The sequence below is a fragment of the Vulpes lagopus genome, chromosome 13 (assembly GCF_018345385.1).
Source record: "Vulpes lagopus strain Blue_001 chromosome 13, ASM1834538v1, whole genome shotgun sequence".
Classification (NCBI taxonomy): Eukaryota; Metazoa; Chordata; class Mammalia; order Carnivora; family Canidae; genus Vulpes; species Vulpes lagopus.
Genome location: NC_054836.1, coordinates 59,668,821 through 59,686,271, shown reverse-complemented (window position 1 = coordinate 59,686,271; position 17,451 = coordinate 59,668,821). Strand labels below are relative to the sequence as shown.

The 17,451-nt window shown below is 40.7% G+C and overlaps 1 protein-coding gene across 1 annotated transcript in view; it reads right to left on the bottom strand.

Moving 5' to 3' along the window:
* PTPRZ1 (protein tyrosine phosphatase receptor type Z1) overlaps window positions 1–17,451 on the bottom strand; it is a 172,476-nt gene that overhangs the window by 117,718 nt on the left and 37,307 nt on the right. The window contains exon 2 of the mRNA XM_041727517.1: window positions 1,693–1,758. Coding sequence (XP_041583451.1) covers window positions 1,693–1,758 — 66 coding nt within the window. The remainder of the gene's footprint in view (window positions 1–1,692; window positions 1,759–17,451) is intronic.

The window sequence follows — 17,451 nt, the reverse complement described above, 5'->3', positions numbered from 1 at the left end:
GGAGAACCAGGGTGCTAAGCATTGTGATACCATCTTCCATGGTTAAGGAAGAACTCCAAGCATTCATAGCCTTCACTAATACGATTCTTATAATTACTAGGGAGGCAAAAATTAGCTGTAACTTTTATCAAATACTAGAATTTCTATTTTGGAGAAAGAGAAATACAACATGGATTATAGTTGTCAGATATAAAGTTACAAAGCATATATAATTTTTATATATAATATATATTATTATCATATTATCCTGTCTACTATCCAGTGGGGTAGTCACTGACTTATACTATAAATAGGGTAATCTCTCTGGAATGCAATTAAACCACAGTATCAAGAATGTTGGAAGCATTTATTTTTTTTATGCTTAGTAACTGCCTATCAAGGATTCTCTAATAAAGAAATGATAAAAATAAAAATAATACGTATGAAAAATACGAATGATACATATCTGTTCATATCATATCTATTCATCCATTTGTCATTGTTTATAGTAGCTTAGATATATAGTCAAAATATATATAGAGAGAATATAGAGAGTCAAAAATAAAACATTTATTCAATGGAATATTAGGCATACCGTAAGTACCATGATCATTAGGAATCATCACTGAAATGAGGACATGTTCAAAATAACTCCTAGAGTAAATTGGATGCATAATTCTATGTAAAATATACAAATATAAAATAATAAAAATTGGCCTCAAAGGAATATAACTTTTTTTTAAAGTGAATATCCCTGGAGTGAATAGTGATATGTATTTTCTAAATTTTCCAAAGTAAACATTTACTACCTTTTTTTTTTTTTTAAGTAGGCTCCGTGCCCAGTGTAGAGCTTGAACTCATAACCTTGAGGTCAAGACCTGAGCAGAAATCAAGAGCTGGACATCGAACCTACTAAGCCACCCAGGCACCCCAATATTTGCTACTTTTAAAACAAGAATAAAAAAGAAAGAAAAGAAATGCATGGCTATCTACTAAATTCATTGTGCTGCTGCCCTTCATCTGTAACATAAAGTTCAAGTTGGCTAGGCTCATGTTAAAGCCCTTGTAATCCAATCATGTCTTATCAGCCCATTGTTATTTCTAAGGAATACCCAACTCTTGTCTTTGATGGTCACCAGGCCTGTCATGGGCCATCTAGATTTGACTTGTGCTCTTCTGACAATCACACAAAAGTCTTTTTGGACCCTCATTCCAATTGATTCAGCAAAAGTAATTTAGAAGGAAGCCCTGCTGAGAACAAGAATCCCATCAATATTTGTTAAATGAATGAACAATCATCACTACTGTGGTCATAATAGTAACGGCAAGTAACATTTATTGAAAGCTTTGTATTTATAAGAATGCACTGTGCCAACTTCATTGATCTCATTTAATACTTTGAACAATCCTCCATTTCACAGGTGAAAAAACAGAGCCTCAGGTAGGTTCTGTATATTTTCCAAGGAGGTACAGCCAGTGTTGACTTGGGATTCAAATCCCGCGGTGTCTGATACCAGTATGCTCTTACACTACCAAATTCGCTAATGGAAATCGTTCTGCCTATGATATAATTTTATTAATTAATCTAGCTGAATATCCATGAAGCTAAGTAAAAATGATGCGTTGAATTACAAAGTTTTCTTTACATGTAAAAATAGATACAAAAACAATAAAAATTTTCTGTTGAATCTCATTACATAATGAAATGTTTACCTGTATAGGACCAGCCAATCTCTTCAACAAGTTTTCTTTGTTGTCTGTAGTATCCATAAGTCCAATCTACAACCAAGAAAAGTCAATTGGTCAATGTGTAGAAAAATATGTGACCAAATTAAAAATATATCAGATGCCCAAATCATTCGTACCCCAGATAGTCCTCAGATACTCCTTTCCATGTCACCTTCCCCAAGATTCCCCTCAATGCCAGCCACCATCATTTAGTCTCTGTTTTTCCTGTTCTAGTAGTTGATCTAAAGTATAGGGGGTACATTAAAAAAAAATTGAAGTTCTGGTAGGGACAAAGCAAATACTCGGGGTAAAGCAGGAGGAGCCTAGAGGGGTACATCCCCCCAAAAGATGGGTCAGAAAGAATAATTTGTCCTATCTCCAAATTTTTAATATTCCTCAAGTCAAACATCTAAGATCCTGTTGATTAGAGATACTTCTAGGTTTACAAAACAAGTTTGATCAATGCACCGCACCCTAGGATACCCAGAGGTTATCATGTTTTCAAAATTTGTTTCCTTTTTGCCAAAAAATGAAATTAGTCACCTTGAGGAAATGAGAATTCAAATGTGTATATGTTGGCTGGGAGGAAAGCTATGTTAGACAGTGTAGGTGACTTTGTCTCTTAGAAGAACCTAGATCCCCGAGAGAGGTAATACAGTGGGAGATTTAGGCCTCATAAAAGAAGATGCCTCATGACCCCAAGAGAGTGGTTCTAGATCAAGAACACAGGGCAAGTGGGATAGAAAGGAAAATGGATGGAAGCCAAAATCTCGCTCTGCATAATTCAAAATGTTGCCAGGAGCCACCCCTGCTCTCAAAAGAAACTGGGATGTGATAATGCAACCTCCTTTCTGTGCCACTGTCTGTTACCCCAGGCTGTACTAACATTCGATTTCAGCTACCTGGTAGGCAAAATAAATCTTTGTGAGCTAGCTTTAAAACCTGGTCACTCTTGACAAAGCATTCTGCAGAATAGCTAATTTACAAATAAACGCAGAGGACATTACTTATTCATAAATGGAGTTTCTATCAATATGGCTTTCATCTGAATACAAGGATTTTATACTAGATCATACCATACCTGTATTTAAACATATATTAAACATTAAATATGTTAAATACATCTTATATATTAAAGATATATTATATATTATAATATATTTAATATATTATATTAAATATACTATAATTTAATATATTATATTGAATACAATATAATATATTAAATATATTTAAATATGGTATGGTATGATGTTTCATCATTTGGGAAAAAATTCTATTCTTATTCTTGCTACACAGTTGTTTTCTCTTTATTGACAATTCTCAATTTCAGGAATGTAAATATCTAAGGACACTGGAAATTATTTTCCTCTCGTCTGTGTCATATATTCCCTGGTTAGTACAGCATGGTAATAAATAACTGCTAAACTGTTTCATAAAAGCCAGAAAGCAGATCTGCTGTCAGAAATACATATTCTGAATCTATAGATTATTCAAAACCAAAACTTACTTTTAAGAAACAAAGATTTTCTTTTTGTTGGTCAGAAATATAGGTAAATATTCTATTGTCCATATAGCACATTACAGCACATATCTATTTTTATAACAGCTTTACTGAAACAAAATATGTACATCATACAATGCACCCATTAGAGTATACAATTTAATCCTTTTCAGTATATTTACAGACTTCCACAATCATTTCCACAATTTTAGAACATCTCCATCACCCCCATAAGAAACTCCACAATCTTTGGCAGCCCCAAGCCACCCCCAATCCCATCGGTCTCGGCAACCACTATCTACTTGGTTTCTATACATTTGGACATTATAGACATTTCATACATCAGGATCACACAATATAGGCTTTTGTGACTGGCCTCTTAAATTCAGCACAACTACTGTTTTCAAGGTCCGTCCGTGTCGTAGCTTACATCACCACTTCCTTCTTTCTGGTCACTTAATGGGACCTAACTATATGGTAACCAAGATAGTCCTGAAGTTTCCTTCAGCTCCGTTAAAGTTTGGACAGGCTTCTTCCAGACTCTATGCCCCTGGTCCCCCTTTTCTGAGTACTTAGTTTAGAAAACCTGTCATTGTAAATTCCTTCTCTGGCCCTTTGAGATGTAAATCTTTTTTTTTTTTTTTGAAAGCCACATGCCAGTTTTACAACCAGGAATATACCACTTAAAGACACGGGAGCCATCTCTTTGAAAGGAAACAGGACCTTATCTCCCAGTTTCTGTGAAAGGGTAAAAGCTTAATTTTGGCGGGGTGCCTTGCTCCAATTTGCAAAAACCAGTTCCTGTCTTGAAGATCCCAGTTTATTTTTCCTTTGGACAAAACCAATTAGCAAACAAATGGCTTATGACTCCTGCGAATATCATGCATTACTGCTCCACTGGGGCTCAACATCACCCTCAAAACAATGTACCCCTCTACTTCATCCAAGTTGAGTTCGGACTTGGTTCTGGCTTCTCTCCTGGTTGCAACAACCCTGAATAAGGTCTCCCTTGCTTGTTTAACTTTATCCAGTGAAATTTTTGTTTTGTTTTCACAATAGAAAGGCCACATTTTATTTATCCATTCTTTTTTTTAATAATAAATTTATTTTTTATTGGTGTTCAATTTGCCAACATACAGAATAACACCCAGTGCTCATCCCGTCAAGTGCCCCCCTTATCCATTCTTCAACTGATGGATACTTGGGTTGTTTCTTCCTTTTGGCCATCATGAACAATACTATTAATATTCATGCCTGTTTTTTTTTTTTTTTTACTTAAAAAGGAATATTAGGTTCCTAATTTATTTTTCAAATACAGTTGTCAACATAAAATGGTAGTTGTTTAAGGTTAAATTCTGGGAGCAAGTGTTTCTTCATGATCAAGAAGTATATACAATAAAATATTAGAAAGGGCCCCAAAGGTCATTTGAGACTTTAACAGTCTACAAAAAAATGATTCCTAGAGATCAGGTAATTTACTCAGCCAAAATGTAAATGGTTTCTAGAAGAAGAAAGTGGCAAAATGGAAGCAACAAGGCATGGCTCCTGCCTTCTACTCCAGGGAGCCTTCTCCAATATCAAGGATCCCTAAGGACCTTGACCTCTTGGTCGCTTAAGGTGCTTTGCCCAAGGAGGAACCTCTATAGCATGTATGCTTTCAAGAGAAACAAAATGAAACACAAAAATAAAAATTCAAGTGGCCTAGAATTTAACCCGGAGAAATTATTTGGACAAGTAGCTTAAAGAGAATTGATTATACCTGTTTTGACCTGGCTGTCAGTTGAAATTTTCCTCTGAAATTTTGCACTGGCCGGAAGGAAAAGATGTATTGTCATTTATTACATGTCTTACATAGAAATATTTTTTAAAGGTAAGACATTTTTGTCATATAAATGGATTTGGAAGATTTCAGAAGATCAAAACCTACGCTTAACAAATAACCCATTGAAATAAATAAAACAGTAGGCTCTTGTTTTAATGATTCGGTCTAAAAGATGACAGCAAAATATCAGCAGATTTTAGCTTTCCTTGCAGGGCTTTATCACTACACAATGAGCATTTGTCCTTGGTTTTTAATTACTTACATTAAGAAAGCTTTATTCAATACAGGATTCCCAGGTGTTGGTAGCTCTCTTCAATTCCTTTATGTATTGTTCCCTTAATTGTTACTTCAAACAATCCGTTACACATTCATATGCTAATTACATAGTCCTTGGGCGTGAGAGAGTACCCCACTTTAAAAATTCTACTTAGAGGTCTGATAGATGAGATGTGATAGCTTCAATGAACAAGAAAAAAGAAGCGAGGTTCACTTTTTTGTTGTTGTATTATATACTTTGAAAACCAGTAAATCCTATATAAAATGAATCTATCAAAGTGCTTACATGTTTTGAAATCAATTAAAATAATGAAATATAGAATGTTTCTTTCCGGCTTCTGTGAATTTTAGTTTCTTTCACTTTTAATATTTTGTTTCTTTTAATTTAAAAGTATTTGCCCGGTCTGTTTGGGTGTGAGTGTTTTATAGTGGAAAAACGAAGAGAAATTTCAGAAATGAATTGTACATGCGATGTACAAGCAAATACACATGACTACATTTTGTTAAGGCTACCCTAAAGTTTGTCCTGAAAAAATATTCTTCATGAAGTGAAGAATTTGACCTGCTACCAAAATTAGGAGAAACCTCAGGCACTCTTAAATGTTCCTGTTTCAACATATTCCATCTTGACCTACCTTGAGCACCTACAGACGTGCAAATATGTGTGTGTGTGTGTGTTTTATTCTTAAATTCAGATAATGGAAATCAAAGTCTATCACACAGAAGATATAGATTAATCTAGCTTTTTCTTTTTACATTTTCTTTTTTTGTTCAAGTTCTTTTTAAAAAAACAGTAACAATAACAAAAAAAATAAAAAAATAAAAAAATAAAAAATAAAAAAACAGTAACAAAAAATCTGGGTGCTTATTTCCTACTAAAAATATCATTAACTATTTTGAATTATTGGGGTAGCTGGCTGGATAGGCCGTGGAGCACGCGACTCTCTCGGGGTTGTGAGTTTGAGCCCCTTGTGAGTCCTGGAGCCTGTCAAAAATTTAACACAAACAAATAAATAATAAAAATGCCTCTGATATTGGCCTGAAGAAAGTCTCTGCTTCATGTTAATTAGTAATTTCATCTGTATCCTACTATGTAATCTAGCAGCAGTCCTCTGACAACACACTCACACACACACACATATTTTGATGCTATCAAGTGCGCAAACATGACAAGGAGAGGAAATAGACTGGTCCTCTGAAAAAGAAACTTCAGGTAGGAAGTAATGACAGATAACACTGGAAGACGAGGATTTAAAACTAGATTAGTCAAGGTGGACTTTCCGGGGTAAATGATCTTTGCATATTTCACTAAAGAACCACAGAGGCGGAGGGGCCCCTGGGGGGCTCAGGCCGTGACCCTGGGGTCCCGGGATCGAGTCCCACATCGGGCTCCCCGCAGGGAGCTTGCTTCTCCCTCTGCCTGGGTCTCTGCCTCTCTCTCTGGGTGTCTCAGGAATAAATAAATAACATCTTAAAAAAAAAAAAAAAACAACTACAGAGGAGGAGAAAAGAATGTTAGATGATGATCAAAACCTGGAAAGGCAAAGGAGAAGGATGAGAATTAGGGACAAATTTTTAAAGCCCCTGAACAACACTTTGGCAAAGAAAGACTTGGGGAAAAGAAGAGAAACCCTGAGGTAGAGGAGAGGCCTGTGCACTGAGAGGTGGCAAATGGTGGAACCCACGGTGGGAGAGGCCAGTTGGGCTCTGGCGTAGGCTTTGCAGGCAGGTCACCAGGGACTTGTGCTGGGCGACAGCTCACCAAGATATAAGGGTGACGTCAATTTTCAGTTTTTGTCCTCTTGCTACGGTCGCCTCTGACCTAGATTTCTTCTGAAGAAGGAAAAGAGATCGTCTGCTGAACTATCACAAAGCCTTGCATGTATTTCCTTTTTAAGTGTATTTTCAAAATGTTAAGAAGGGCATTAAATAAACAAACAAACAAACGAATCAGCGTATGTAATTGAAGTGCAAGGTAAGGGGCTGGCGACACCCAGGGGACAGCCCAGCGTCATCGGCGGCGCCGTCCCCTCTGGCCGCGAGGGCCGATGGAGCTCCAGGCCGCACCGGGAGCTCCCCTGGGAGGACAACCGCCTGCGACTGAGGGACGCCCGCGACCGTGACCGTGACCCGGCCCCGGAGGCCCTCTCCCTGGCACACTCGCTGCGACAGGTCTCCTTCCGTGGATGGAGGCCGGGTCTATGGCCAAGTGACCTCGCCCAAAGCCTTGGTAGCGAACCGGGGCCAACCTTCCAAGTGAAATGACATCCGCCCACGTGCGTGGGATCCAGTCTACACCATCACACACGGCAGATTGTTCCTCGGTGGACGTTAAGAATTAGCCTGCTGCCAACCTGTGCCATCATGAGGCCTGTGTCTACCTACCAGGAGTGTAGACTCTTATCCGGCACGTACACAAAGGCACTTGTGAGGCCTAATTCGGCTGCTTGTGATAATCCAGACACGCGCAGGTTCGGCTACAGTTCCAGCACATTTGCACTCATCACTTCAGATACAACTAAATGCCTTAAAAACAAACTGCTTAAAAAAAAAAAAAAACAACAGCTACGTATCATTTTCTCCTAAGTTTGCTTTCTAATTTCTGCTGCTTTCTAGGGTTACAAGAAGAGTCTTCTTGGTTTTCTCCCCTCCCCAAAGGATTACAAATAAAAGTACTTTTTAGAGTCTCAAAACTCACATTGTGACTTATTGCCAAATCGGAGAGCACATGACATCCGACTGCTAACGACAGGGAACTCTGGGGAGAGGTGAGTTTCTAGAGTCCAAGCGACCTCTTAACTGAGGGATAAGGTTAAAGAGATGAAAAAAGGTAGATATTTGAGGCACTATATGCATAAAAAAAGGTCAAATGGTAAATTATCAAAGCAGATGGAGATACTGGGCATATGGATAATGAAAGAAAACAAAAGGAGCCATTTCTTCCCTAGGTTTGTTTTAATAGCCAGACAGCCAATTAAATCCATAGTTCTCCCAGGACAAAGAGCGAGCCTGGAGGTGAGCAAGTAGGTCTTTACTGTCCCTTAACACTGAGGACGGTGTTTGCTTTCACAGGGGGGACGTGTATGTTCTCGGAAAAGCACCCAGTGTTTGTCCTCGTACTTTAGACACAAGTGTTTAACCTAACGTGATTTGTCTATATTCCTAGATTGAGGTATTTTCTGTTAAAAACATTTAATAATTTTATCTTTATCACGTGAGCAATAATACATGTCTGTTTCAGATAAATTAGAACAAAGATAAGCAAAATAATTTTAAAAATCACCTGTAATCCCGTCTCCTAAAGATAACCATTCTTTACCATTTTTTACATGTGTATGTTTTCCTAGATGTTCTACTGTGCATACATAGAAAAGTCACACTTTACATAAATTGAATTACATTACCTCATTATTTGCTGACCCACATTTTCTACGCAATAATAAACTGCTGCTATCGCTCAAGTTAACAAATATGGCTTCGCAGCATCATAACAGTTCATTTAAAGAAGTCTCTGCTTTTGGATATTAAGATAAAAAGTTGATTTAACTTTAGAACATTTATTCTTTAGGCTTAAATGATACGAGGAATGAAAGAAGTTCCCATTAAGCTAGTGTGAGCTTTATGTATAAAATAAAGTCTGTAGGACATTAAATACCACATGTTTCCCCTGTCAATCTTTTTCTAAAACCCCCCAAAAACACTAAATTACATGAACTCATCGCTATAACATGATAGTGAATATACTCCACCATAAGAGAAGATCCAATTGTTGACGAAATAGTGATAATGGCCACAGAGATGGAAATAACAATGTGTAAGAACAACTATTAGAAGAAGAGTTAAAGACAATATTAAGAGCGGGGAGAGAACCAAACCTGTATAGGAGAAAGCAGATGAAAGTGGGTAGAAAACATGGAGTTCATCAGATCCCAAAAATAATGTGCCATTCTCCCTGTTACGTATTATCGTATTATTACACTATTATGTTACTATCCAGACGATAGTAGTGTGCTATTATTTACCAATCTAACTGCTGCTCCTGTTGTAGAGTCTTACGTCCTTGCGCTTTCCCTGAGGTCAGGAGCACGACAATGGTGTCTGTTCTGTAGCTCTATGATTAGGATCGCTTGGCAGGTTTTGGACAACTGGCACACTAAGATAACCAATTAGAAGATATAATGGGATTCCATGAACATTTACTATGAAAAGCATAAAAGGCCAAAAAAGTGCATAAACAAAACTATGAACTACTATTAATATGCAAAAAAAGGTGAATAAAGGGACTCACTCCTATCCTTTTTTTTTTTTTTAAAGATTTGATTTATTTATTCATGAGAGATAGAGGGAGAGGCAGAGACACAGGCAGAGTGAGAAGCAGGCTCCCTGCGGGGGGCTTGATGCAGGACTCGATCCCAGGACCCGGGGTCATGACCTCACGATCCAAAGGCAGATGCTCAACCCCTGAGCCACCCAGGCATCCCTGTTAACAGCATTTTTAACTTCAGTTTAAGACACCACAGCCACGTCTACGTACGGCTGGGTACTTCAGCTCCCAAGAATCTTAAACAGAAGAGCCAGCGCGAAGCAGAGCACGCGGCGAACTCACAGATCATCCTCTGGGCCCTGATGACCAGCAGACTGACTGGATCGTCTATTCATCATCAATACGGCCTTATTTTCATTTGCGCCTTACTTCTAAAACACTACTTTTTTGCTTAGGTAAAATGAAGCCCAAACCTAAGTATAAATCCACTAAGCAGGAAAATCTGCCGACTTTAGGGGTTGACTTTTCACCCTGTCCCAGCAAGGGTGGAAGCTTTCTTGACTTCTTTCCATGGAATTGACTGAAAATTCATTTTTGTCATTTTTTTAAGGCTTTCTTTTACTGGTCTAGAAAAAAAAATAAAATTTTTATTCATAAGAAACATACTCATTTGAATACACAGACTGATGTTTTTTAATGGATTTTTCATGATTTAAAGTATTTTCAATCTGCCAACATGTTTTATAAGGTTACTAAACCACATACTATTGCTTATTCAGCCTACTTAGGCTTTCGAAAAGAAATCAGGATGACCATGGTAGGTCCATCTAATTTAACTATAAACAACTATCAGTGTTTGGTGCCTCTTTTTATTAATCCTTAGGGTCAGAAATCTAGACTCTCCCTTTGAGTCGAGACCTTGGATATACAATTGTGTATCTACAACTATAAAATGGAAATAGGTGTCCCCCACTTGCTAACGACGATACAGTCACGAAAGCTGGGGCATATGTTAAATCATCTGAACTCTTTGTGAAATATGTGCTTATACCACCTCATATCATTTCCTGAATTTATTTTTCAAGGATTTCATTTTTACTTTCAATAGTGAAGCAAAGTCCAAAAAAAGCAATGTGATGCTTGTGTCATATGCATACACCTGACCAGTTACAAAAAATATTCATTTGTTTACTGACATTATCCAGCTCTCAGGCTAACGTATTCTTTATTCTTAAAGATAAATGTGGATCCTCAGCGTAGATGGAAAATACAACTCCCTACATTCAAGTGTTGAACTGAGTCCTACAAGAACAACGTGAATGATGAGAAACATAATATTTAATTTTAATCAAAGAGACTACCATTATCTACTTTCGTAGCTACATTCCAAAATGAATACATTTCTAAAAGCAAAACTTCACAATATTTGTATTTTCCTTGTTTCAGAAGACTTGGGGCAGTTTAAGACCATTATTTAGAAGTTCATATTGTTCACGTTTTAAAGTTCTTCATTTTAGAACCACTTTCCCCACTAGCAACCTTAAGGAATTACACACTTTGATGACATTCTTAATTTGCTGACTTTTCGTTATCAAGCACTTACCTATATTAGTCACTGATTTCGTTCGTAACTATTTAAAAAATGATTCTATCTGTTGCTTTTCTGGTATGGACGTTTCATCATACTAGACTACCAAGTGATAATTGTTACGTATCTTCTTATTTGCTCTGTTATAAGATTTATTTGAAGTGAGTGGAAACTGCTAAAATCCTCTTGGCTGAATGGATGGGCACAGCATAGGGATGTTCTATCTGGCTGCAGAATCATTATTTTTGCCACTTTCTCCTGCTTGATATTTTTATCCCCGTCACCCTGCCCCCCCCCCCCCATGCCTCTACTCCTTGTGAAGCATCCTAGCATCCCCTGGGTATTATCTTTCTCAAGCAGATATGTGAATCTTCCTTGGAAACTGGTGTCTCCACGATGCTCATTCTGTGACCCACCAAAGTCTAAGAAAAGAGGTGTCTGTTCAACCATCAATCACAACACACCTATCTTCAAGTCTTGCATTGGTGACCTCTCCTGACCAAAGGCAGTCCTGGGACTTAGTGGGCCACTGTTGTTAAAGCTTTTCCCAACTCTTGCCTGAAATTAGGAAGTTCTCTGCAGGGGCAGGTGCTCATTAGGTTCATTAGATTCATTAGGTTGATGTTCATTAGGTTGCCTAGATGACCCAGGTTCATTGTCCTGTTCCTGTTAGGGCATAATTAATATCCTTGGAGAATGCATCTCATGAGCTACTTTTATACACAATCACAAACGGCCAGCCAGAGACTGGATATTATTTATTTTGGAACAGTTAACTCACTTGGAACAAATATGTTTTCTCTCTACGTTTACCTTTCTGTTGTGAGGGTGTCAAGAAACTGAACAAGTTAATGCAACGTTTCCAACCTGGACTGCAACCAGGCTTCCGCTGGCATCTTGCCCTGAAGTTACTGGGCCACTGGGACACCTCAAGATAATTAACATACTCCTGCAGTGTCTAACGTGATCATCATAGTGGTTAAATGAAAAAGAACATCCTACAACAGACCAAGGGTAGCAGCACCTTTGCATCTCAAGGGAAAAGAAAAAGTGTTTTTTAGAGACGAAATTTATGCCTTAGACTTCATGATATATCACGAAGGCTTAAGATATTGAAATAAGACTTACATTTTCTTAAAGGACATTCAAACATCTAAGTGACTTCACAGCTTTATGAAATGTATGATGTTTGTATGATGTTAATTTCACTAACAACAAATATCTTTTGGTGGAAAATGTTTAACTGGTCATCTTTCACTTATTTAGCCAAAGACATCTTGATTTAATCTTGGAAATAAAATCTAAAACCCATTTTATGTTCAAAGGAATGCTATTTTATCGATGTCTTGATTTTTGCAATAAAAAATAAACAATCTGTGACTAAACAGACCTGTGAGTATAAAGAAATGCTGCGCGTGGCACTCCAAGGTCAAAGTATAAACACGGGGGGTGTGGTGCCTGGGTGGTGCAGTCGGCTAAGTGTCCTACTCTGGGTTGCGACTCAGGTCATGATCTCAGGGTCATGAGATCGAGTCCTGCATTGGCCTCCATGCTGGGCGTGGAGTCTGCTTGAGACTCTCCCTCTCCCTCTGCCCCTCGCTCCTCAAAAAGATGGAAGTAGACACATGGTAAACTTTCACTTAAGAACAATACTTTACTCTTCTCCCACATTTATTCTTTAAATGGTCATACAGACCTAGTACTGATTACAGAAAGAAAAGGCAAGAGCTGAATGTGCAGGGATCGTGTGCCTTTGACATGGAGTCCTAACATTTCATTCATGGTTTTATATTCACGTTATCTACTTTATAGCTACTTTCCTCCCGTCACATCTCAACTTCTCTAGTCAAGGGTGCCTCTCCCAAAACAAAGAGCTGGTTTTCATGTGTGACACTCTGAAAGGCTGTGCATCATCGCAGAAAGAGAGCGGGATGAGAGACGGGGCCAGAAGAACTCGGAATATAAGCCCTGGCTTTGAAACTGCCCAGCTGCGGACCTTCGGAAGAGTCATTTGCCCTCGCGGTTCTTCTGTCTGAAAAATCAGGTCCTCCTCTGCTGGTGAGGAGTTTAGAATCATATCGATTAATTCATTTGAATGTGTTTATAAGGGATAAGACAGTATATTGACATAAGTAATAATGCTTTCGTCGGGAAGTAAGCTGAACTCATTACAAATTATTTTCTCGGATGACTAAAGGCTATTTAAAGGTTATTTAAGGCTAGGGTGTTCTATCTTTTCTTTTATGTCCCATGTGAGATAGTACCCAATGACATTGTTTAAAATGGCTCTTATGGGGGGATCCCTGGATGGCTCAGCGGTTTAGTGCCTGCCTTTGGCCCAGGGCGCAATCCTGGGGTCCTGGGATCGAGTCCCGCGTTGGGCTCCTGGCATGGAGCCTGCTTCTCCCCCCTCCTGTGTGTCTGCCTCTCTCTCTCTATGTCTATCATGAATAAATAAATAAATAAATCTTTAAAAAATAAAATAAAATAAAATAGCTCTTATATTGCTTATCATCTCTCTGGGCAAGCCAATGTTTCTATCTCAATTCCTATAGCCACATAACAGGCATAATAATGATATCAACATAAGCTTAGGATAAAGCACATATAGCCATTAGTCCATATATATTATGTTAATGTATATCATAGTAATTTATAATTCATTAATATACATTAGCTATGTAATTCTATGTTATTACATATTTATTACATATTTGTATTTCACTTAGAGTTCATTCTACTATTGCTTTTTTCCCCCCAATTTCAGCAATTTCACTGATTCATTATTTTCTGTGCAAAACAACAAGCTTCATTTGCCAACAAATAGGGAGTGGCAAGTCATTTTACACAAACACACCTTGAGGAAAATTGTTCACTGAATTTCAGTACAAGCAAAAGTACACATTTCTCCCCTATGTTAATAGAGTCGGTTCTACTCAATAACACACTCAATCTGGCTAAAAAGATTCAAAGGAGAAACAATCAATAATATACAATTTTAATTTAATTAAACTGAAATCAATTCACTTCCAAAGATGAATATTTATAGAGACAGCTCTGGAGCAAAGGGATGCACAGAGTTGTCCTTACATCACATTGGCAAGAGAGTTTGGGTTTTGACGTTCTCAGTATATATACAAGTATCATGAATCCAGGAGAAAGTAAGAGTCACAAAGAGAATCCCACAGTAATAGATCTAGTGTAGGAAACTGTCTAGTGTGAAGGAGAAAATCTGAGGCAAGAAATTCAAGCAGCATCAAAAGGTGACAGCAGAGGGTTGAAGAAGGTCACCAGACAACCATTAAAAATCAAAAAGACAACTTAACGAATAGTAATGGGCTCTTTCATGACACGGAAAATGACATTCATTCTCCAACACTGTCTTAAGGAACTGTAGCAACTGAGGACGCCAACAGAGATGTCATCTAAAAAGTCACATTACACTAAAGATATTCTTTTTTTTTAATGATTTTATTTATTTATTCATGAGAGACACACACACACAGAGAGAGAGAGAGAGAGAGAGAGAGAGGCAGAGACACAGGCAGAGGGAGAAGCAGGCTCCTTGCAGGGAGCCCGATGTGGGACTCGATCCCGGGACTCCAGGATCATACCCTGGGCCGAAAGCAGGCTCTAAACTGCTGAGCCATCCCACACTAAAGATATTCTTAAAAATATTTCATTTATTTGACATAGAGCTGGAGACAGGACACAAGCGGGAGCAGCAGAGGGAGACGGAGACGCAGGGTCCCCGCCGGGCAGGGAGCCCGATGTGGGACTCGATCCCAGGACCCCAGGGTCACGCCCTGAGCCAAAGGCACACGCTCTACCGCTGGGCCACCCGGGGGGCCCCAAGGTCCCCTATCATTAAAGATATTTTTTAACAAAATGGAAAAACCTGTTTCTATTTTAGAAAGACTTTTACCATACACTGGGGAGATTTTTAAAACAAATAATTTGTGCTTTAAAGGATTTATATCAGTTACTCCAAAAATTCAATTCCGTGGAATGCCCCATGCCGTCAGCATGATGCTAAGTGGAACGTCATGCACAGGTCACAGCCGGTGGCCTTCTGTTAGATGTCACCCACCAGAGATGCACAGCTCAAATACGCAGGGCATCTTCCAGGAGGCCCGCCCGGCAGCGGGTCACCTAGAGTTCCTTACCACGTCGCTCAAGTTCACGGGCAAGAAAATGTACTTATTGAAATAATTATTTTACTTTTGTAAAGGTTTTGTTTACTTGAGCGAGAGCGAGGGCGAGCGCGAGCCGCGCACGACAGAGGGAGGAGGAGCAGGCCCCGCCGGGATCCAGGGATCCGGCCCAGCCCGAGCTGCCTGCCCCCGCCCGGCGAGGCCCGGCGGCCCGAAACAGCAGCTACTTACGTTGTGTTTTAAAACCTCAAAGGAAAAAACAACAACCAGTTTACAGAACAGTCAACTCCTTCAATTTTAAGTAGTATTTATGTACCTCCAGTGCCTGAAACGTCTGCTTCCTGTAACATCGAGATGACACGGATATTTCTCCCGCAGACGCAATTCCCAGAGGCCTCTGTGGTGTCAGAGCAGGGGGGGCCCTCTGTGGTGTCAGATGCTGGGCCTTCCTGGCATCCCGGCCACACCTGCCGTCCCCGACCCCGGGCAGCGAGGGTACAGGGTGCAGGGCACGGCCGTCCCCGTGGGGTCGGGGACCTCCCAGGGCATCCTGGCCACACCTGCCGTCCCCGACCCCGGGCAGCGAGGGTACAGGGTGCGGGGCACAGCCGTCCCCGTGGGGTCGGGGACCTCCCAGGGCATCCTGGCCACACCTGCCGTCCCCGACCCCGGGCAGCGAGGGTACAGGGTGCGGGGCACGGCCGTCCCCGTGGGGTCGGGGACCTCCCAGGGCATCCTGGCCACACCTGCCGTCCCCGACCCCGGGCAGCGAGGGTACAGGGTGCAGGGCACGGCTGTCCCCGTGGGGTCGGGGACCTTCCCGGGCATCCCGGCCACACCTGCTGTCCCTGATCCCGGGCAGGGAAGGTGCAGGGCACGGCCGTCCCCGCGGGGTCGGGGACCTTCCCAGGCATCCTGGCCACACCTGCCATCCCCGACCCCGGGCAGCGAGGGTGCAGTGTGCAGAGCATGGTCGTCCCCGTGGGGTCGGGGACCTCCCAGGGCATCCTGGCCACACCTGCCGTCCCCGACCCCGGGCGGCGAAGGTGCAGGGCACGGCTGTCCCCGCGGGGTTGGGAGGTCCCAAAGGGCCCCCAGGAGCGCTGAGGGTCCGGGCATCACCGCTGTGGCGCCCCGACCGCAGGGCCCCGTGGGCCCCGCTTCCCTGCCCTCCACCGGGTCATTTAGGGCCAGCCCTGCTCTGAGGCCGACGAGGAAACCTGGTCACCTGGGGAGCCGGGCACGCAGGGCACACGGTGTCGCAGTCCTAAAGCTCGGCGGGGTCAGCCCTGGGGTGGGCCCGACAGCCAGCACCCTGCCACACCCTCCGGGAAGGGGGGCGCTGAAGACCCCATCCCATGGCCTCAACAATCCTGCGGCGCCTGATTTTAATCATTATTGTTTACCTGGGTCTGTACAACCCCACTGACCACAGGGACATTTGGGCAAAAAGAAAAAGATTAATAGATAATTTATGATTTTAATGAACTTGATTCTTTGAATTCAAGGCATGTCTTGAGGATGTTTCACAAAGACAATTGATCCTTTCCTGGCTTACTGCCCCAAAACTTCTTGCCCCCAGCCAGCAAATTGCCATGGACACACACTCCCATGCTTTCCACACTCCGGGTCTCCACGAGTTTACATTTGGGTAAAAGAAGAAAGAGCAGTGGATGTCTTCTACGCACGAAGCTTACTCACTTAAGACCCTAAATAGGCACCTCTGTAAGTGACCATACAAATCCCCACCAGAAATCTAGGGTATGCTAAACATTTTTTCTACACAAATAAAAAAAGAGTAATGCTCTAAAAATTCAGATAATATCAGCCCACGGCAAACCAAAGACTTAAGACAGGTGAACACGAATGTTTTCCCAGAGGTTGAACATCCCACAGCGAAGAAAAGCCATGCCAGGCTTTTAGTTTTTAAAAAACAGGCACCGAATCGAGAGGTAAAGAAGAAAAGTACACAATACCAAAAATAAACAGTCTGTGCGGCTGGGTAATTCAGGCAAAAGTTCTGGTTTTTCCAAGCAATGAAGCTGGATTATTTTTGCCTGAACGTTAGAAATAATCAGAAAAAAAAAAAAAAAAGAAAAGAAAAAGAAAGAAAGAAAGAAAGAAAGAAAGAAAGAA